The 24,197-nt window shown below is 37.3% G+C and overlaps 1 protein-coding gene across 2 annotated transcripts in view; it reads right to left on the bottom strand.

The window, feature by feature from the left end:
• The window catches only part of GRIA2 (glutamate ionotropic receptor AMPA type subunit 2), a 172,796-nt gene that overhangs the window by 43,317 nt on the left and 105,282 nt on the right, over positions 1-24,197 (bottom strand). For both annotated transcript variants that reach the window (XM_081539063.1, XM_081539064.1), the window contains exons 5-6: positions 22,745-22,798; positions 17,990-18,151 (exon numbers count right to left, since the gene is read on the bottom strand). In XM_081539063.1, coding sequence (XP_081395189.1) covers positions 17,990-18,151; positions 22,745-22,798 — 216 coding nt within the window. The remainder of the gene's footprint in view (positions 1-17,989; positions 18,152-22,744; positions 22,799-24,197) is intronic.

Genomic DNA, 24,197 nt, shown 5'->3' with positions numbered 1-24,197 from the left:
AATAGATCTGCAGTGTTCTACCTTTGGGGTGTTTGTTTTTAAACTTCCCTAGGTGATCATGATAATCAATGAGAAGAACCACCACACTTCATGATTTCTATGTCCCCTGATGCTTCAATAATCTATGATAATATTGGTTCCAAGCTTATGATATTCAGATCTCAGTGGGGCAGCAGGATTATTTTAGGAGCTGAGGGTCAAAGAGAAAACAACTGCTACATGAAATAACTACTACAGAAAATAACTAAGCACCATCACGGGCTGGCTAAATATTCCAACCCAGGGATCAAACTCAGGTCTCTTGCATTGCAGGCAGATTCTTTACCGTCTGAGCCACCAGGGAAGCCCAAGGATACTGGAATGAGTACCCTATCCCTTCTGCAGGGGATCTTCCCGACCCAGGAATTGAACTGGGGTCTCCTGAATTGCAGGAAGATTCTTTACCAGCTGAGCTACCAGGGAAGTCTCCTGTGTATATACTACCATGTATCAAAGTATGATTCTGCTGTCACTAATGATAAATCACATTTTAACATAAAAGCTTTACTGACTGCTGAGAAAATTTCTTTATTCAGTACTATTTTAATCTTTAGGTAACAAGTACAGTGAAGCTGGGGGGAAACCACAGTATCACACTGACCCCACCTCTCTCATCCTCTTGAGGACATTTTTTTTTCTGCAGATACACTGTCAACACCTCACATCAGCCTTTTTTCTCTATTGCTGCTACTGCCGCTAAGTTGCTTCAGTCATGTCCGACTCTGTGCGATCCCATAGACGGCGGCCCACCAGGCTCCCCCGTCCCTGGGATTCTCCAGGCAAGAACACTGGAGTGGGTTGCCAGTTCCTTCTCCAATGCATGAAAGTGAAAAGTGAAACTGAAGCCACTCAGTCGTGTCAGACTCTTAGCGACCCTATGGACTGCAGCCTACCAGGCTCTTCTGTCCACGGGATTTTCCAGGCAAGAGTACTGGAGTGGATTGCCATTGCATTCTGATCCAATATCTCCTACTACCAATAAGGAGGAAAGAAATACATAGGTAGGTAGATTAAATAGATAGGTGGGTGACAATGATAATAATGATGATGATGATGATAGGTAATCGATAACTGCTTATTAGGTTCCTATATCCCTTCAATTTCCACCATCCTTTTCTGTTTCTTTCACAGGAACATTTGTTAAGACAAATTTTCTAAATTTTCACACAACCCTCCTTGCTCTCTCTATGGATGTCATTCACTCGATGGCTTTAAATTACATCCAGGTTCTCAAACATGACTTCCTCAGCAGTACCCTTCATGCCCAGCCCACCCTTGATCACTTTCCTTCATGTGACCTTGTTTATTGCCTTCATATTCGCCACCAGCATCTGAGTATCTTCTTCATATATTCTTTGTCTAATTGATCTCTTCTCCCCACTAAAACAGTTACTCTAAGGAAGCAGAAAACTTATCTGTGACCACTGAATTCTCAGAGCTCAGGGCACATTGGGCACACTTAAGAGACTTACTTAGACGGAAGCGAGGCAGGGAGGAAGGAAAGAAAGAAAAGGAGAGAAAAGAAAGGAAGGAAGTAGAGGGGGAAGGAAGGAAAAATGGAAGGAGGGAAGAAAAAAAAGAGGGAGGGAGGAAGGAAAGAAGGCAGGCCAGAAATCTTGATACAGATTCTATCTTTACGGGATTCACATTCTCTCCCAGTTCAGTGAAAAGATTTATTAACAGAAAATTCAATATACCATTAGATTTAGTTCAGTTGATCAGTTGTGTCCGACTCTTTGTGACCCCATGGATTGTAGCATGCCAGGCTTCCCTGTCCATCATCAACTCCCAGAGCTTGCTCAAACTCATCTCCATCGAGTTGGTGATGCCATCCAACCATCTCATCCTCTGTCATCACCTTCTCCTCCTGCCTTCAATCTATCCCAGCATCAGGGTCTTTTCCAAGGAGTCAGTTCTTCTCATCAGGTGGCCAAAGTATTGGAATTTCAGCATCAGTCCTTCCAATGAATATTCAAGACTGATTTCCTTAAGAATGGACTGGTTGGATCTCCTTGCAGTCCAAGGGACTCTCAAGAGTCTTCTCCAACACCACAGTTCAAAATCATCAATTCTTTGATGCTCAGCGTTCTTTATAGTCCAACTCTCACATCCATATATGACTACTGGAAAAATCGTAGCTTTGCCTATACAGACCTTTGTCGGCAAACTGATGTCCCTGCTTTTTAATATGCTGTCGAGGTTGGTCACAGCTTTTCTTCCAAGGAGAAAGTGTCTTTTAATTTCATGGCTGCAATCACCATCTGCAGTGATTTTGGAGCCCCCCAAAATAAAGTCTCTCACTGTTTCCGTTGTTTCCCATCTATTTGGCATGAAGTGATGGGACCAGATGCCATGATCTTCCTTTTTGAATGTTGAGTTTTAAGTCATTTTTTTCACTCTCTTCTTTCACTTTCATCAAGAAGCTCTTTAGTTCTTCTTCACTTTCTGCCATATAGATGGTGTTATTTGCGTATCTGAGGTTACTGATATTTCTCCCAGCAATCTTGATTACACCTTGTGCTTCATCCAGCCTGGCATTTTGCATGATATATGCTTCATATAAGTTAAATAAACAGGGTGACAATATATAGCCTTGACCTACTCCTTTCCCAATTTGGAACCAGTCTATTGTTCCATGTCCAGTTCTAACTGTTGCTTCTTGATCTGCATACAGATTTCTCAGGAGGCAGGTCACGTGGCCTGGTATTCCCATCTCTTGGAGAATTTTCGAGAGTTTGTTGTGATCCACACAGTCAAAGGCTTTGGCGTAATCAATAAAGCAGATGTAGATGTTTTCTGGTATTCTCTTGCTTTTTTGATGATCCGGTGGATGTTGGCAATTTGATCTCTGGTCTTCTGCTTTTTCTAAATCCAGCTGGAACATCTGGAAGTTCACGGTTCAGGTACTGTTGAAGTCTAGCTTGAAGAATTTTGAGCATTACTTTGCTAGCGTGTGAGCTGAGTGCAATTGTGTGGTAGTTTGAACGTTCTTGGCATTGCCTTTCTTTGAGATTGGAATGAAAAATTACCTTTTCGAATCCTGTGGCCACTGCTGAGTTTTCCAAATTTGGTGGCATATTGAGTGCAGCACTTTTACAGCATCATCTTTTAAGATTTGAACTAGGTCAACTGTAATTTCATCACCTCCACTAGCTTTGTACGTAGTGATGCTTCCTCAGACTCACTTGATTTCACATTCAGGTTGTCTGGCTCTAGGTGAGTGATCACACCATCGTGGTTATCTGGGTCATGAAGATCTTTTTTGTATAGTTCTTCTGTGTATTCCTGGTACCTCTTCTTAATATCTTCTGCTTCTGTTAGGTCCATACCATTTCTGTCCTTTATTGTGCCCATCTTTGCATGAAATATTGCCTTGGTATCTCTAATTTTTTTGAAGAGATTCTAGTCTTTCCCAATCTAGTGTTTTCCTCTATTTCTTTGCATTGATCACTGAGGAAGGCTTTCTTATCTTTCCTTACTATTCTTTGGAACTCTGCATTCAAATGGATATATCTTTCCTTTTCTCCTTTGCCCTTAGGTTCTCTTCTTTTCTCAGCTATTTGTAAGGCCTCCTCAGGCAAACTTTTTGCCTTTTTGCACTTCTTTTTCTTGTGAATGGTCTTGATCACTGCTTCCTGTACAATGTCATGAACCTTCATCTATAGTTCTTCAAGCACTCTATCAGATATAATCCCTTGAATCCAAATAGATTCAAATAGATTCAATCCAAATAGATTGTCACTTCCATTGTATAATCATACGGGATTTGATTTAGGTCATACCTGAATGGTCTAGTGGTTTTCCCTACTTTCTTCAATTTAAGTCAATTTGGCAATAAGGAGTTCATGATCTGAGCCACAATCAGCTCCCAATCTTGTTTTTTCTGATTGTACAGAGCCTCTCCATCTTTGGCTACAAAGAATATAATCAATGATTTCAGTTTTGACCATCTGGTGATGTCCATGTGTAGAGTCTAATATACCATTTAGTGTTGTAAATTGATCCAATGGTTGATAGATATTTGTCTTGCCTATTTTTTAATATGAGAGATGTTACAATAAGGCAAATGAGAAAGTAACTTATGTGGTATAAATTACCCCCTCCCTGAATCTAGAAATTGTTTAATATATCACATATTTAGTGTTAAAAAAGGAGTGTGAAGTTATTACCTAATTTTTTCATGAATAGTTTAGCTGAATCAGTTTCATTTTATCACATGAATGAATCAAATTTGATGGGAAAGTTGATAGGAGGAAAGAAGAAAAAGAAAATGATTTTGAGACCACAGGACTGTGACTGATGCTGTTAACTGTGATTAGATATACACATTTATTGCTAAATTTTCTTAAGCAGTGTCACTGCAGGGGTATACATGAGCCCTTCTTCACAAATCTACATTATCTCTTGGGTGGCTGCACTTTAGTTTCCTGGAAATACCTCTACTAGATGGATCTAAATCAAACCCATCTTTATTTTTCCCCCAAATCTGCAACCTCTTCCTTCAAACTGTGCAAGCAAGAAATTAGCAAAATACACTGTGTTATATATCCATGTGAAAGTGAAAGTGAAAATCAGTCGTGTCCAATTCTTGGCTACCCCATGGACCATACAGGCCATGGAATTCTCCAGGCCAGAATACTGGAGTGAATAGCCTTTCCCTTTTCCAGGGAATCTTCCCAACCCAGGGATACCAGGTCTCCTGCATTGCAGGCATATTCTTTACCAGCTGAGCCACCAGGGAAACCCAAGAATACTGGAGTGGGTAGCCTATCCCTTGTTCAGGGGATCTTCCCAACCCAGAAATTGAACCGGTGTCTCATGCACTGGAGGTGGATTCTTTACCAACTGAGCTATCAGGAAAGCCCTTCCATGTAGGCCATCTATATTCCTGGATTGAAAATGTAATTTCTGAGAGCCTCTCCTAAGAAAACATTCTCAAATACAGAGAACTTTCATACAAAGATATTAATTTCAGCATCATTTATAATGTGCAAAAATTATAAGGAATCTAAGTTTATGAGAGTAAAAGAACATTTAAAAACTATGCTTTCTGCTCTGTGGAAGCATTATGTGAACATTAGCTTCCCTGGTGACTCAGATGGTTAAGAATCCACCTGCAATGCAGAAGATCTGGGTTCGATCCCTGGGTTGGGAAGATCCCATGGAGAAGTGAATAGCTATCCACTCCAATATTCTGACCTGGAGAATTCCGTGGCCTGTATAGTCCATGGGGTCACATAGAGTTGGACATGACTGAGCGACTTTCATTTTCACTATGCAAACAATAAAAAGTTCTATTAATAATGGTTATGTAGCAATACAAACAAGCTATAAAATAATTACAACTAAATATTTTTCAACAGAAAATTAGAATAAAAATGATTGTATTCCTTCAACAAAAAAGGAAAGAAAAATAAACAAAATGATTAGAATAAAATAAGAGGAAACATACATGATGATATTTTCTTGCCAAGTACTCTACAATATCCATGTAGCTTTTAAAAAATATGTATTATATCAAAAGCATTGCTTTAAATCATATTTAAGAAAAGACTTCTTGGAGAAATAGAAATATCATGACAGCTTTTATCTGCCTCACTTACAGGTCTCTATTCTCCTAGAGGAAAAAAATTGATTAGTTTGCTTTCTTATACAGCAATCTGTCTATTGCTAGTTTAATTCTTATGATGAAGTTTAGGTCACTGAATTAGAAACATAAGCCTGAATTGTAGTTTGTATTCTTGAATTATGATCATAGTTAGAAGGTAAACTCTTCCTTGAGTCATCCTGCTCATACTACTGTGAGAAATCTATAAAGTCATCTGCTAAATGTTTCAGAGTCTATAAATGCTGGTGAACTACATTAAAAAATAAGATGAGGCTGAATCAACCAAAAGCATTTAAGTCCACACAGCATGTTACCATTATGATTCAGGGCATGAGCTCACTAAGAAGAAAAATCCTTCCAACCTTTTCCAAATGTTCAAATCTAATCAAGTCTCAAGCTTACTATCATTGTAAATTAATAGTCACAATCACAGACTCAATTCTGGGCTGAGGGAAAATCAACAGCCTCTGTATCCAGAGCTCCTTCTGGTTTATGTTCTGCATATGTGGCTCATTTATTTTTCTCAACAAATATGTTCACAGTTTTGATTGTATAGTTAAATATTTCAATTTTATTCTACCGTTCACTAAACTAGATGTAAATTAATTTGAAGGGAACATGATGGCGATGTAACAATCTTCTTCCTTGAAAACAAATGCATCATCTCCGTCCTGATGTTTATGTTCTGTGAAATTCCTCAACTGACTTGGAAATTTATATTTCAGGGGGCGCCATTATATGCTGTGGTGCTCTACCACAATCACTCCTGTCCACACTTGAAGAAGAAATCTGGGGAAACATTTTTACGGTCCATTTTCCAAATGAACTTTTTATTTCATTTTTAAGTGTATCTTTATTGAGACTCATTTTTCAAAAGTAAAATGATCTATGCATTTTAAACATGTTTGTTTTGCCCAGTAGTTATAAGATATTATTCAATAACATATTTCTCTAACCACTGATATCAGAAAATGTTATTCTTATAGTCAAAAAACAAAATGGGATGAAAAGAAGTTCTGTATATATTTAAAATGTGATGAATATACAGAGCATAACTAGGCTGTAATATAAAATTTTATGGGTCATAATGACAGCACCTATTCTGAAACATGTTATCTGCATGAGCTTCAAAAATAGGGAAAAAAATCAAAACACCATTCAAAAAGGAAGTACTAGGCTTTAGTATTATGAAACTGTCACAAAATTTCCTATGAATGTGTATTTCCATATCTTGCTTGACACTTGAAACTGAATTGAGTATAGTTTAGAAAGCATTTAATACAGCATCTTCTGATCTCTATCAGAGCTGCCTCAAGCTCTGATTATAGCATTTACTACTCTGTTGCCTTGAGCAAGTTAACTCAAGTGTCTGTGTGCAAAGTTTCTTATCAATGAGATAAGCAGAACAACATCTCTTCTATGTCATAGTGGAGTTGGAAAGGTAAGTGAGGGGAAAAAGAATTCATGTTGATTTAGTTCTCTATGTGCCAAACATGAGTTGGGTAGTTTCCTACAAAGTCCTTGAAAAAAAAAAAAAAAAAACCTCTATGCAACAAATACTTTTATTCTAATGGTATAGGTGAAGATTACAAGTTATATTCTGCTCAGGGTCACAAAAATATATGGCAAAGGTGGAATTTGAATCCCGATCTCTTCATTTCAGGAGTAATGAGGTGATGGGCTGTCCTGGTTTGCCTTGGGCTGTCCCAGTTTTGGATCAGAAAGTTTGGAGTCCAGGCACATTGGGACTGTTGGATTTTGAGTTTTAAAATACACTAAAAATCAAAGTTATTGACCTGCGTGTTTGCCTTTTTTTTCCTTTTATTACTGTCTATCTTGTTACAAAATTAGCTTGTCTTTACACTATTTTGAAAATCACCATTCTGATCTATAAGTCTCTGATCCAATAAGTTCAGAAAGTAATTTTCATGTTGGCATATTAAAGGCCCTGAGAAATCCTGCAGTAGAAATTCCAATTACTTTGATTGGTCAGCATTGCCCAAACTAATAACCATTTAAAATTTTTTCTTAACATCAATTACTTTCTATAAAAATAGCATTTGTATAACATACTTTGGGCTGTCAAAAGTTTTATAGTCTGATAAATTTTATACAGTCATTTTAAAAATAGCATCAATTATTTAGTTAAAATTATTATAAACTAAATGATATCTCCCTAGAGAATCACACAATATAAGTACTCTCAGTCTCTTCATTACAAAATTATCAACACAGTCAAAAATGATGAGCTCTAGGAAAAATAATTAAGCTTATAAGAAAGTTTACAAAGTCTCTCTTTTCTTTAAGCTTCTTGGTGATGGCCTGAAATCAACTAAAGCCATAGGAAAAAAAAAAAGAAATACATTATAAACTTAAAATTATTCACTTCTCTTAATTTTGAATTCAACTGAAGTCTACCCTCTGGGAATGAGCTGTCTGTGATAAGGTCATCTCTACTTTCCTCTAAAGCCTTTTAAATACATGCCCTTTGTAGCTTCACTGAATAAAATCACAGAAACTTCATTAAGACCCAACATCACTGGAACAACAGGAACTCTCTCACTCATTGTCAGTGGAAATGCAAAATAGTACAGCTACTTTGGGAGACAGATCGTTTCTTACAAAACTGAACATACTTTTATGTGATCCAGCCACCATACTCCTTGGTGTTTACCCAAAGGAGTTAAGACATGAAGCCCATTCCAAAAACACCACGCATGTTAATAGCATCTTTATTCATAATTGCCAAAACTTGGAAGCAACCAAGATAGTCTTCAATAAATGAAAAGATAAATAATGTGAGGTACATGAAGACAAAAGAATACTACCAGAGTTAAAAAGGAGTGAGCTACCAAGCCACCAAAAGACACAGAAGAATTTTAAATGTAAATGACTAAGTGTAAGAGGCCAATCAAAAAAGGGTACACACTATAAAATTCCAACTGTATGACATTCCAGAAAAGGTGTAACTATGGAGATAGTAAAACAATCAGTCAGTGGTGGCCAGGTGTTGGTGGTAGGAGGAGGGATGTAAATGGAATGCAAAGGGTTTTTAGAGCCACGGAAATGCTCTGTATGAAACAATAACAATGAAAGCATGCTATTATCTATTTATCCAAACCTGTAGAATGCATAAGGCCAAGAGTGAATGGGCTTTTCTTTTGTCTGTTTGATTATTTTTATATTGGATTTCAGTTTTATTCACTTCCATATAACAGCATATATAAAATGTGGCACAGAAAAAAGCATTTATGAAACTTGCTCACTCCTTTGAGACTGGCACAAATTACATACTTTAGAAAAAAGAAAAAGCCAACGATAGAAGAATTTTCATTTCTAAGGGTAGATTTTATTTGGAGATAGCCAAAAGTCATTTTGAGACTAAGTCTCGTGAAATGTGGTAGGGAACAGCCTGAACAAAACAAACAAACAAACAAAACTGAAAAAAAGGGTGAATGGTAACATAAACTATGGACCTGGGGTAATTACAAGCCTATGTGTCAACATAGGCTCATCAATTCCAACACATGCATCACTCTGGTGAGGGAAATTGATACTGGAAGAGGCTGTGAGGTATAGGAACAGGGGACATATAGGAAATCTCTGTACTTTCTGCTCAATTTTGCTGTGAACCTAAACCTGCTCTAAAAATAATGTCTTAATTGTTGTATAGTTGCTCAGTCGTGGTTGACTCTTTGCTACCCTATGGACTGCAGCACACCAGGCTTCCCTGTCCTTCCCTATGTCCCAGAGTTTGCTCAAACTCATGTCACTGAGTCAATGATGTCATCCAATCATCTCATCCTCTGTTGTCCCCTTCTCCCCTTGCCTTCGATCTTTTCCAGCATCAGGGTCTTTTCCAAGGAGTCAGCTCTTTTCATCAGGTGGCCAGAGCATTGGAGCTTCAGCTTCAGCATCAGTCCTTCCAATGAGTATTCAGGACTGATTTCCCTTAGGATTGACTGGTTTGATCTCTTTGCAGTCCAAGTAACTCTCAAGAGTTTTCTCTAACACCATAGTTCAAAAGCATCAATTTTTCAGTGCTCAGGCTTCTTTATGGTCCAACTCTTACTTCTATACATGACTACTGGAAAAACCATAGCTTTGACTAGATGGTCCTTTGTCGGTATAATGTCTAATGTCTCTGCTTTTTAATATGTTGTCTAGGTTTGTCATAGCTTTTCTTCCAAGGAGCAAGTGTCTTATATTTCATGGCTTCAGTCACATCTGCAGAGATTTTGCCCAAGAAAAAATTCTCTCACTGTTTCCATTGTTCCTCAACTATTTGCCATGAAGTGATGGGACTGGATGCCTGACCTTAGTTCTTTGTTGAGTTTTAAGCCAGCTTTTTTTTTTCACTCTCCTCTTTCACTATCATCAAGAGGCTCTTTAGTTCCTCTTTGCTTTCTGCCATAAGGGTGGTGTCATATGCATATCTGGGGTTATTGCTGTTTCTCCCAGAAATCTTGATTCCAGCTTGTGTTTCATCCAGCCCAGCATTTCACATGATGTACTCTGCATACAAGTTAAATAATCAGAGTGACAATATACAGCCTTGACACACTCCTTTTCCAATTTTGAACCAGTGCATTTTTCCAAGTCCGGTTCTAAATGTTGCTTCTTGACCTGCATACAGGTTTCTCAGGAAGCAGGTAAGGTGGTCTGGTATTCCCATCTCTTTAAGAGTTTTCCAGTTTGTGTGATCCACACAGTCAAAGGTTTTTTTCATTTATCCTTAAGTCTTAAGAGAAAACTAATAAAAACTCAACATCTTTATAAGCGCACAAGCTGTATCACATTTCCAAGAGTGAAAAGACAGCTCCATTAGCAAGAAACCAAAATGAGCATCTTTTCTATTATTTTATTTGAATAATAAAAATAAGTTTTTAATCCACTGGGAAGAAAAACTCTTGAAAGTAAAAAGAATATATTGAAAACAACATACTCAGATCAGCACATTGTCTGGTTTTGATTCACCCATCGGTAGGTAAAGACTTTCCTTAGAGGCAGATATTCTACTTTGTTCATTGCATAAATTCTTCCCCCTGACCTTCCCTACTTCTAAGGAATCTTCTAACAGGTGAAATTTCCTTATTTTTGTAGTCTGAACAATAAAAACAATATTTTCCAGGGTTATTTAAGAATTGATTTCAGCAGAGGTGACCAGCTACAAGTCACTGCAATCTTTGAGAGATAGAGGAGCTATTTGAGGGCCATAAATTTGGCAAAAATTACAAGTATTAGCATATGGGTTATAGTGCTTAAATTTGCACATCACATAATCATGGTATTAAATATGGGAGAAATCTCAGCAATCATGGACATTTATTCCCTTTGCAGATGAAAAAATATGGACATGAAATGAACCCAGATATCATGCATTATAATTCAAACAGTGATAATGCATTTTTATTTTTCTTGGTATAATGTGTATCTCTATAGTTTAATATATCATTTCAATTACTTTTTATAAAATATGTGATTTTATCAAAATCATATTTTTAATTTGAGTTTATTTCAGTTATATAAACATTTTTTAAACCTAAACCACAAAATATAAGAGATAAATCTTGTCAAGCAACTTTTTTGTTGTGTGTCAAAAATAATATTCATTGTAGGGGATGACAATGTGCCAGCAGTGGGTTTGGTCAGTTAAAACATTCAAGGAGCAGAATCATTTCTATGAAGCCACAACAGCACATTTAATGCATGATGCTAACTACTGAACTCAAAGTGATTATACTATTTTCCAACAGGCCTCATAAGTCTCTTAGGACATCAGTTAAGTTTGAATTCCTGTTTTAAGTCTTTTTCTGAGTAAAATGGGATTCTTGAAGGAAAGTCATTATTTAAGGTGACACATAATGTCAGTCCTATATTGTGATTGAATTCCTTAACATCGGCAGGTCCCAACAGACACAATTCAAAATAGGTTCAAACTGTCCACATGACAAGGTACAATGGATGGTTATATATTGCAAGTCACTGAAGACCCTGAAAACACCAAAAATCTATCTCAAAACAGAAAAGTATGCAAATTAGTTTTAAGATCGTGTCAAAACATCTGAATCATCTGTCTTTTTGTCAACATTTTTTTTTTGAGAAAGGTAAAATGCTCACTGCAACTGTTGCCTTTAAACCCAGGTGCCATGATAGTTCAGATCTGATTACTATAGAATTTTATATTTCATCCAGCAAAGTAACACTACTTTTCTGCCACAGCTGAGTAAAAGAACACAACAGATGCTCAGGACAAGAATTTAAACCCCATCTTATAGCAATGGTAATTACCTATTTTTTCCTTTCCCCCTGTCTTGATATATTCAAAATATTGACTTATTTTTCACTTCATCCCTCTTCATTTCTACAAATCTCTATTATGTGCCTACTCTGTGCAAATCCTGGCATGAGCTGTGGGGCTAATAAGATAGAAGGATGCAGAGTGTCTTTCTGAATCTTGTTTTCAATCCACAAATACCTCTCAAATGAATTTATATTCATATATTACAAATGGAGGGTTGTGATTTTTTTCAATTATTATTTCTAACAAAATGGAGAGAACTGGCAAGTGTAACAAATCCATTTATTTCCCTCCCCTCTCATGCCACAACCACCATTCAGACAACTGCCAGCTGTTGTCTGGATTGCTCCTGAAATCTTCCTAAAAGCTCCTGTCACCAAGATCTGTTGTTGCCAGTTCAGTTCAGTTCAGTAGGTCAGTCGTGTCTGACTCTTTGTGACCCCATGTACTGCAGCACACCAGGCCTCCCTGTCCATCACCAACTCCTGGAGTAGGCACCAAACCCATGTCCATTGAGTCTGTGATGCCATCCAACCATTTCATTCTCTGACTTCCCTTTTCCTCTTGCCCTCAATCTTTCCCAGCATCAGGGTCTTTTCAAATGAGTCAGCTCTTCACATCAGGTGGCCAAAGTATTGGAGTTTCAGCTGCAGCATCAGTCCTTCCAATGAATATTCAGGACTGATTTCCTTTAGGATGGACTGGTTGTTGCCAGGGCAGCCCATAATCTCTGTGCATCAAACCTATAGCCATCGCTCTCCTCTAGGGGGTCCTGGCTGCTCTCATGCATGCTAAGTTGCTTCAGTTGTGTCCAAGTCTTTGTGACCCTATGAAACCATAGCCCATTAGGCTAGTCCATGGGGATTCTCCAGGCAAGAATATTGGAGTGGGTTGCCATGCCCTCCTGCAGATCTTCCTGACTCAGCAATCAAACTTGCGTCTTTTATATCTCCTATATTAGGCAGATGGGTTCTTTACCACTAGCTCCACCTGGGAAGCCCTCAGAAGAAGACAAATAATTCCTTAGCGGTCAACAAGGCACGTATATGTTTATAAAGTATTCTTTCTCAGAGTTCCCTCAAAACTCCTCTGTTCAACTTCCAGCCTTACAGAAATATTCATATATTCCTTGCACTGGGGACTTTGAGGGGAGTCATGTTCCCTTCCTTCTTCTAATACTTATCTCTCCCTCAGGTTTTAAATTCCATATGATTTCCTCAAAAAAAGGAAGCCTTTTCTTGCTTACAGATCTGGGAATAGGAGCCTCTTAAGGGTGCTTTCCTTTGTTCATTCAGAAAGCCTTTGCTAAAGAGCTGCTCTGTGCCAGGCCTACTTCTAGGAGCTTGGAAGAAATAAAATCAGGGAACAAACACCAACCAAAAATCCCTGCCTCCAGGGCACTTACTTTCAAGCTGAAGGAGCCAGACACTTAACAAAGTAATGAATAAATTCATTATGAATACAGTACACCAGGAGGTATTAAACAGAAAAAAACCAGAGCAGGGAAAGGGCATAGGACACACTCTGATGGGTGGGGAGGTTGCAATTTTAAACAGAGAGCCTGTTGCTAGCTTCCTTGAGGAGATGGCATCTGAATAAAGACCACAGAAGGCAGGAGGCTTAGCTTTGCAGATGTGAAGGGGAGAACAGTTCAGAAGAAGGAAGACTCAGTGCTGAGGGGGGAAGGTCTCTTGTGCTTAAGAATGGGTAGAAAGGCCACCATAGGTGAAGCAGAGGGAGCAAGGGAAGAGCCCAGGAGAGGAAGGCAGGGTATGTACAGCCACATGAGCCAAAGGGATGCATCTAGCTTTTACTCCAATGGCACAGATGGCCACCGGGTGGTCTAGAGAGGAACAGTGGTGAAACAGAAGGGAAGGGGCAGGCACAACATTTGAAAGAACAACATAGCCCCAGGATATGACATGATTAGAACTAACTAGGTCCAAGATGGTAGGTGAGTCAACTTCCACTAGATCTTGAGCCTCAGCATACACTCACTGTAGCACATCAGGAAGCTAAGTGACACACCCACAGGGGCCATGGCAGTTCCAAGGCTGACCATAAAAGACCAAAAAATGGGTGGTGGCCCAATTCCTGGAAATCCCCACTCCTTCTCCTAAAATATCTAGAATACTTCTCCCACTCATTAGCCAATGAAATTAACTGCCCCTATAAAAACTGACAACCCCATACCCTGGGACCACCCTCACCTTTTGAGATGGCCCACACTCTGTCTGTGGAGTGTGTCTCTCATTAAATAAATCCACTTCTTACCTATCACTTTGTCTCTCACTCTCTCACTGAAGTCTTTCTGAGCTGAGACATCAAGAACCTGAGCTTCATTAAGTCCTGAGACCAGGTGAGATCTCAGTTAAAAGACCAAGGGTTCAAGTCCCAATCTGAGTTACACAGTGTCAGCAGCATAATGCAGTTTAAGTTTTAAAAAGACAAGCATGGAAGATAGAAGGGCAAATGTAGAGCAAGGGAATCCAGTCTGGGAAATCACTGCAATATCCCCAGCAGCAAGGCCATGGTGGCTGGATGTAAAGGGGGGCAGAAGAAGAAGTAGGATGTGCTGACAGATTGGATGTGGGCTACAGGGCGAGAGAGAAGTCAAGTCCTTGGTTGAAAGGATAACGTGAAGACAGGGTTGCTATTAACTGAGAGTAGAATACTGTTACAGGAATAGTTTTTTAGGAGCTGAAGAGGTAGCAGGGTGGAAATCAGAAGTTTTAGAGTGTGTTGATTTCCACACATTAGTAAGATATTTTCCTCTAAAGTTACAAGGTCATTGCTGGTTGCTACCCTGAAGACAACTGATTTCATGAAGACTAGAAGGTTGTCTTCTCTCTGAGACCTATAACAGTGCCCACTTGCAAAATAAAAACTCAGTAAATGTGTATTGAATTGATGAATGATCATTGAACATTAGCAAATTAGTGGAAGAGAATCAGATTTAAAATCTCAGTGCCACAATTCTAGAGTTACTTTTTTGTACAGGATATAAGAAAGAAGAAATTTAACATTTATAATTAATATTTGGTGATTATTAAAATATGTGAAATATTGAAAATTTAAGATTTTACTTGTATTGACTGAATATGATTGATTTTACTTAGGAAACTAAGTAAAATTAACTTTCAAGGAACACTAAAACTTTAAAATAATCATTGATTTAATAGTCCCACACCTCGATATAAATTATGTAACTTCCAATGCCTAACCACAGAGAGAATTTGATGCAGTGAACTGTATTTTTATAAGTTTTCATGCTTATAGCATAAGTTTTTATTGTAATATAATGAAACATGATTTACATGATCAGGCAAAGCATCTGGTACAGTCAATGATCCAAAAGAAAATGTGCAAAGAAAGAACCACATTAGCAATTACTTTCACTCCCTTTTCTTGAACAGATCATGTATGCCGTCTGTTTATATTAGGAAATGGTATATTGTTCCCTATCTAGATTTTGTTCCTTTCTTCTGCCCATGAGAAAAATCATGAGAGAAACAATCATGAAAGTCCTGTCTTGGAATTACTCTTTTATATCTGTCGACAACTGAAGAGCCTGATCTCTTGGCACTGTACCCCTACCAAATTCCCTGGATTGCTCATGCTATTTCATCAATCTGAGTCTTCTTCCCAAGCATCCTCCTCCACTTTTTTTCCTGCTCAACCCTGCTCTGCTCAGGCATTCCACCTCTGGAAAGACTTCTTTACTGTCCTACCTACCATACTCTCCTAATCAAGTGTAGGAGCTGCCATATTTTACATGCATTGCTCTGTATTATATAACATTTGCTTATTGACATGTTTGTATCCACCACTGACTGTGGATTAGCAATGGCAAGGGCCATTTTTAAAAAATACCTTCAGTTCCCAGCTCTCTAGTACATGAGCAATACATGCCCATGTCATGACAAATTCCTGGCCAAAGGCACATCCTCCACATGGATTTTCAGTACTTTTTATCAAGCTTCAAAGGCCATATACGATATATCTTCTATTGGCACCCATGTTTCCAAAGCTATGCTAAATATTGATAAGTCTTTGTAAATGTTGTTTTATTTTTGAGCCTAGATTCAAACAGTGACTCAGAGCCTACTTGTTTTTGTTGTTTTTTGGGATGAAGTAGGAAAGAACAGCTTTATTGCTTTGTGAGGCAAAGGGGGACACAGCAAGCTCGTGCCTTGAAAAACTGTGTGTCCTGATCTGGGAGAAATTGATGAGGAGTTTTATACCAATAGTTCAAGGGTGGGGTTTCTGATAAGGATCAGGGTATGTGAAGCACCTTCATTCCTTTAATCTGCATTCATGGCCTTCCCTGAGTTCCAAAGGGCAGGTTCAAAACAGTTGCTAATCATGAAAGGAGGGGATGTACAGACAAGGAACAGCCAAGAGACAACAGTGCAGCCTTGGGGCAGGGTCCTGGTTCCCCCTCAAGGGATACACATTACTTTATCTTTAAGCTTTTCTGTGGAACTAAAACCCCCAATAAATGGAAGAGCCTATGCTTTTATATTTATGAGCCTGTGCTCTCTGGAGTGCCCCACCACCCACAAGAAAGGGCCACCACAAACTCTCTGAAACTTGGTAGAAGGAGCCATCAGGGAGCCAGTATGGAAGGAAATGCTACAGCAAGAAAGATCACCAACAAAGTGAAATCTGGTGCTACATCTTGGCAATCTTGGCTACAATTTTGGCAGAATATTTGTTCTGCCAAATATCGTTGGCAGAACACATTTCCAACAGTCTCTCATCCCCCAAATCTGCTTGAACTTTGATGTATGGCACATGAACTTTAATAATGATATGACTTCCATGAGAAAAAAATCATCTGCTTTGCTTTCATCCTCTCACAGCCAGCAGCTGTGGGAGGCTACAGGATGACTAACAGAGTGTTCAGAGGAACACGTAAGCTCCATCTGAGGGTGAGTGACACACGCAAGCTCCATCAGAGAACTATACTGGCACCATATCTGGGTGCAGGGAAGCCTGCAATCCTACAGGAGGGGATCCGCAGTCAGATCTCTGCTGAGAGCAGGTGGAGACAGACACTGATGGGTGTCCCCTTGCTGACTCTCGGCAGCCCCACTGCATGAAGACATGCCCACAAGACCACAACCCTGTTATAAATGCATATGTGCTGAATCTCAGTCAAGGGCACCAAACAAGAAGCCACCTACTTCTGAGAAAAAATTAGTTCTGGGCTATTCTTTAACATCCCATGGGACACTTTAATTCTGTGTCAAATTCTCCTAAATATTTGACACAGAATTAAAAGGATCCATTTTCACACCCCAAAGTAGAAAACTTCAGAGCTTTTAATTCTTATCTAGCACCAGACTCACAGCCAGATACAAATTTAAAGGCAAACATTTATATCTGTTTTTTCCATTTGTGCAGAAAACAAGAGCATCAACTAAAATTCTCCAGGGTGTATCAACATAACTGTAAGGGCATCTGAAATAACACTGTTCCTGACTGGTTCTTGCACAATGTGCTTTATAACACACAGATAAACAGATCACTACACATTTGACAATGTTCTGCAGCTTTTAATTCTTATATAACTTTAGTTTAATAAATCAAGTGAACATGATCTCAGCCCACTCACTCTTCCATGCACTCTCTGCCAGGTTTTACTCTTTTCTCTGCTCTCAATAAGTTGACAAATAGAAGAAAAATAAAAACCTTCCTATCAACAGCAGAAATATTCATATTTGGAAGTAAATATAGGCCTGTATGTGTACACACAATAAAGTACATTGAATAAACAAGTAAAGACTTATATGTGTCCAAACCCACAGAGCATTCAAAGATTCTTTGATTGTATAAGGCATTATATTTATTTTGCTAATTACTCAAACAAATTTTTTGTTCTTCATAAGACGTCCCAGAGAACAGGCTAATCATCAGAAGTTAGTTAGAGACAGAGACATAGATGGAGGTGGAGGTGGAGGTGGAGGTGGAGGTGGAGATAGGAATGGAAGTGGGGAAGGAGGTGGAGGTGGATATAGATCCTGATAGATATGTACCTTAATTGTAGTCGTGTGTGCTCCAGGGTATTCTTTTTCTTCCAGTGTTGACCATCTTTCTATAAACTTAGATACCAGAGAATCATCATAATCCACTATCTGAAATCCAGAGACATTTGCTCCTCCAAACTGAATTTTTAATAGGTCTCCATCAGTAAATCCCTGGGCAAAAAACACATTTATGTCAGATTTTCTATTAAGAACCAAATAGAACTTTGACATTTACCAAATAACTCTGTAGACTGTTGTTTTGCAAATTTCAAAGAACATCTAAAAGATATAAAAAGCCTGTAGTAAATGTTTCATGCATTTTATCAGCCAATATTCTTCATCAGCATTTATCATCTTGGTTATAGTGGTCCTTAATCAGTGATTGTCTACTGGTCCTACTTACATAAAAGTTCTCTAGATTATTGAAATGGAGTCTTATTTATCCTTATCTAAGGAGAAGAATGGAGTTTTATTTATTATATCTACAACAGAGCACCACCAGATATTTAAACATTAAGCCAGTTCTTCAAGAGCTGCAACACTGTGAGATGGTTATTTCTATTTAAATTGTTCATTCTCTCAGATAATATGAAATCTTTTAAAAGAGAAGGGAAGGTTCCAAATGCTTTGTCATTATTTGAGTACAATTAAGCATGAAACTTAGTTTTTATAAAATGTATTAAATTTAAAAAATTCACTTCTACTGTATTATTAGTATGAATTCAGTCATCACTAAAACTATTGTATGGTGTTTCCACTGACTTCAAACACTGTGCTGATTTAAATTGTACCTCAGTTTGGGAGCACATTCTCTGAATGATGAAATCACAATTTTAAAAAGTCACAATTATAAATATTTTCACTTTATACACTATTCCACATCATTGTGCAAAAGAAGTAAAAATATTTTGACTCTAAAATCTGAGTCTTTTCTTTGTTGCTGATATTAAAAATATAATTTAATATTATTTGTATGGAGGATAATTATCTATATTTTGTTAGTGAATTATGTTTTTGTTTTTTCTTTTTATCAAAATAATTCAAATAAAGGGAAAATGTATGTAATAAAACTCATAGATTTTCTGTTCTGCCCCACACACACCTTAGTTAAGCTCTTCAAAACAATCAGTTTCAGTAATTTTTGTTTTTCATGTATTTGCCTTCATATTTCTGCATGAAACATTTTTGCTCTTTTTTTCCTAATTTAACCACGTTAAGGTTTCTTATGAGTTTATACCTGTGCTAGATGAGTGTGTAAGTCTCATAACCAAACCATCTATCTCTTGTCCCATTTTCATGTCCACTGTTTTCATATTTAAAATTCTGTTATTCAGAGTAAAGCCAAACAATGTGCTAGGATTTCACTTTCCTTTTTAAATAATATTTCCTTCTAATGTTAATGATATCTGCATTTTTTCATTACTATAACTTTCTCTATACTTATCCTTAATTTTTTCCAGTTGCTCCACAAAAAAATTTCATGTTTATACAAGTAAAGCTTTCTTCAAATAAAATATTCAAACATTGCAAGAAATCTATTTTTGCTGTGTCCTGGAGCCTTCCTCCTTAATGCTGCAACCTGATTGGTTCCTCTTTCAATTTGCTCTGCCATTGTTCCCCTGAAATGCCCCTTCTCACTTTTCTGAGCAGATTCTCTGCATCACTTTTCTCTGTTTACCCCTTCCTTCTGCTAGAGTCCTCAGAATTCTTCTTCAACGCATGCAGGTACATTTCTGGAGACACTGAATGCCTGTAAATACCTTTATTTTGCTCTGACAATTGACCGGTATTTTGTCTGGTCAAAACTTAAAATTTCAATTTTAAATTGAAATTCTCATAATCTGAAGGCATGTTCCAGAGACTTTTATTTTTGTTAAAAATTACAATATCATTATTTCTAATTATTTTTTGCATGTGACCTGTTTCATATTCCTCCTCGGCCCGCACCTGTCAAAACCTTAAAGATCTTCTCTTTATCTCTGAAATTTCATGATGATATGTTGTTTAAAATATGAAGCCTTGTGTCTTTCATTATTGTGTGTACTCAATAGGCAGTTGTGCGTCATTCAATACCAGGAATTTTTCTGAGCGTTTCTTTCATAATTTCCTTCCCCCTTTTTTCACTATTTGTGTTTCTACAAAATTTATTATTAAGATGTAACTCTTAGATTAAACATTTGAGTCCCTCAGTCTTCTCCACACACACCATTTTATATTGTATTGTCATTTTGCTACATAATCTGAAAGATTTTTTCAAGTTTACCTTCCAAGTTATGTAATTTTACATGTGATTTTAGAAAAAAAAATCAGTTAATTTCCCAGAGCTTCCCAGAGCTCTTTCTTGTTGTTTTTTTTTTTTTTAGCATCCTTTTCTTTTCTTTATGGATAACATTTTCTCCTCTTTATCTGCACATATTCTTAAAATTTGAAGCATTGTTCTTTTGACTCCTGACTGCCCTATTTCTCTTTACTTGTTTATTTGTACTGTGTCCTTCATGGCAAAGATTTTTCTCAATGCCTGCTAATGCTTGGCAGTCTAAGAGGAAGATGCTGAAATGATTCTTGGAATATGTATGTGCCCAAGTGGGGCTGGTTGATGAGTGAGCCTCATTGTAGACAGAGTTAGGTGGGTGCATGGCAGGGCTTTTAATCTCTATATGAAGGGCTGAAGAAGGAAAATTGCATTCCTTATAACTACTTCTTCATCATTTTATTCCTTTTAATGACATATCAGGAACTGAACCACAGCCTGTTGTGGAGGTTAATCAAGCTTTCAGCAATTCCTGAAGAAATGAGCCAACAATAATATCTGAGGATTTTTCTACTACAAGCACGTCCTCTTACACTCACTAGCCACTGGGTAGGGAGAGGGTGCAAGCCTAATCAAGAGTCTGGAAGATGAAAGCTCTTCAACTTTGGATGGCATTCTTCAATTTTAAATGTCAGTGAAATTTTCAAGTGCCCTAGAAATTCTCAGAAACGGCAGCACTTTACAGATTCTTTGAATCTACTGATTCACCAGAAGTTCCATATGGTAAGTATACAAAGTATTTAGAAAAGGAAAAACACCACTTGAATTCAGATAAAATATTAGGTAGACTTTTCCCTAGAAGCATGACAGCAGCAAGAAGTTGCTTTTATTTTTGACTCTTTTTACTTTGGCCATTCAAACACGTATTTCATTTTTCATATCAACTCTCAAATTGATGGACCTCCTTCTGTCATTATTTCTCCATGTTCCAATATAACTTCTCCATCTGGACATTTTTAAAGATCACAGCTTTCAGTGTGGCTCTACGCTGTTCATCAAATGGCACAATTCGCATGGGGACTGACTGTCCAGACTGTTCCCTGCACAGAACAGTTCTGGAGAGACTGATTACAGAGCTGCATTTATTTTAACTCTTGCTTCTCTAGTCGGGAGTCATTTAGGGTCTATAAACCCACTGGTAAGTAAGTTCTAAGGAATTTTTAGAGTAATTATTTCATCGCCAAACAGAAATTTTATATTGAACAACTAACTTTTCCCAATAGCATGTATGTCTGGGATTTAATATTCTTTATCAATGCTGAAAACAGTATTTATCACTTGTAAGGTTGTGGGCTTCTTCAATCTCTCCATGACTACTAGAAGTAATGTCTTGTGATATAATAATCTAGTATTCCAGAAGCCATGACACAGATCTTCATTTGTATAAATAGGAAACCTCAGAGTCCTATAATGCTGTTGAGAATACATATCCATTCTCCTCTTTTGTCCCTCTTATAATCACATTTTTTTCTCAGGTTGGGGAGAGGCAGCCCTCAATTATACAGGGTCACATTAATAAAGATCATAAACCTTTGCAACAATAAAAACTGGAGCTCATTTTATTGCTGATCTAAAAACTGTTTTGAAAAACGGAAGCATCTAGTGATAATTCTAAATTGACTTTGATAATACTGAAGAAAGGGAAATGCAATTAACCACAGGGATGTTTCAATATAGGGGCTTCTCAGATGATTCAGTGGGAAAGAATCTGCCTGCCAACACAGGAGATGTGGGTCTGATCCTCGGGTTGGGAAGATCCCCTGGAGGAGGAAATGGAAACCCACTCCGTATTCTTGCCTGAAATATCCCATGGACAGAGGAGCCTGGTGGGTTACAGTCCATAGGTCGCAAAAAGACATAACTGAGCAATACACACATGTGTTTCAGGATAATCTTAATTTTAGGGGAATCTCAAAGAAAAGGTGATCAACTGTAGTAATTCAGTTTTCATTGTGTTGTTTATACAGCAAGTAGGAAATCAGAAATAAATAATATATAACATATCAGTATTCTAGATATTTCCAGGTTTCTTGTGCACTTAAGCCAGTCTCACAAATGTGCATTTACAATATATACAAAGAACTTTAAAGAAATGGGTAAAGGCTAACATTTATAAATTATAGTGACAGTGAGAAACAAGAGGAAATTTGGACAATAAAATTTTATCTTTTTGAAATTTTCCCTCAGTTAAAATATGCCTTGTAACACAAAGCGTAAGCTTGTCAAATATTGTTCTATCATTTCTCATATCATTTATAATAATAGGAAAGTGATTAGAAAATATAAAGTGGACAGTAAATCTAAAACATAACAAATTCAGAAAAAATCACCACTTCTAAATGACTAATATAATCAAAATATGCTTTTAAAAATACCATTGATAAATCCGCTGCTGATTGTTTTTAATTTGTAGGCATCTCTATTAAAATAATAACTATCATTAATTCACCTACCAGATTTGCAATGATGTAATGGTACCCTTTAACATGTTTTCCAATGGTAATAACCTGACAAAGATACAAAAACAAATGTAAGTAATGCAAATATAAAATTACTTATGCTATGACTTGATTCATAAAATTTTAAAAAATTATTTACCCTGTTTCTTGATCATCTACAAAGAATCATATTTGACAAAACATAATTATCAAATTCAGAGACTATTTCTCTCAAAAAAAGTAACTATACATTTCAGTGCTTTATAAATTTTACCTTTCAAGAAGCCAACAACTAAACAAAAATAATTACCTTGATTTTGTTAATAGTGAAAATCCATAAAAAGTCGTAATTGTATTCCTACCATAGCTACCTTTTTTTTCTTCAATGAAACATGGACAGCTGAAACCAACATCTGAAGTTTTATAATTATAATCTACTTTCAAAGATAAACACATATGTATTTTATAACAGTACATGAATTTAAAAAGAATATTAAGAAGTATATAACAGAATTCTAACAGAGGTCTGTAAAATAATAGCCCAATCTTAAGAATCTTGAAATACTTGTAGTCTAGTTACAATGAACATTGTTATTTCCACTGTTATTTCCACTGTTAATTACTTCCACTGTTATTGAAGCAGCAAAATATCAGAGAAGCTAATTTTTCTCCACAAATCCAAGTCAAAATTCAATGGCAAGACAAACACCGAATGGAACAAGCAATTGTTGGTAATGCTCACAACAATCTTGGACATTACTGAATCAACTGGACCCCTCACTGATCTAAATCACATAAAGAAAAGTGAGTGAAATAGCCATGCTGTAGAGGGTACTTAGATACTCAACTGTAATTTCTATTTTTAAGAAAACAGTCACACCTATGGAAAGCATTACATGCTAATAAAAATTGGAAAAGATTAGCTCAGTCTCTTATTAAACTATTTTGGGGGCTTCTCTTTGCTTTTAGCAAAATGATCCAAATCCTTCATATGTAGTAAAATCCAGGTCCACCTTTTCCCTCTCTAACTAGAGTTAAAGTCCTCTTTCAGTTTCTTTGTGCACAAAAGGCTTCTTTCCATCATTTCAGGGCTTTCATAGATCCCATTTATTCTGCTTGGAAAGTTCCCCCACCACCATATTCTATGTCTCTTGAGGCACAATGAATCGCAGCCTAAATCGCTACCTCCTCTTAGAAGCTTCCCTTCCTGAATTCACTTCCTCAATCCAGACAAAGTCAGGTGCTCAAAGAAGAAGTGAAAGTCACTCAGTCTTGTCTGAGTCTTTGCAACCCCATGGACTATACAGTCCATGGAATTCTCCAGGCCAGAATACTGGAGTGGGTAGCCTTTCCCTTCTCCAGGGGACCTTACCAACCCAGGGATCGAACCCAGTCAAAGAGCAAGTGAGGGCCAAATCCTAGAAGGATTCCACCATATGTCACCACTCTCCCATATGGCAGACTTTGC

Source organism: Giraffa tippelskirchi, chromosome 11, assembly GCF_054371585.1.
Source record: "Giraffa tippelskirchi isolate mGirTip1 chromosome 11, T2T-mGirTip1v1.2.pri, whole genome shotgun sequence".
In the NCBI taxonomy this organism is placed as follows: Eukaryota; Metazoa; Chordata; class Mammalia; order Artiodactyla; family Giraffidae; genus Giraffa; species Giraffa tippelskirchi.
The sequence above is the reverse complement of the archived record's forward strand: the minus strand, read 5'-3'. Positions and strand labels throughout refer to the sequence as shown.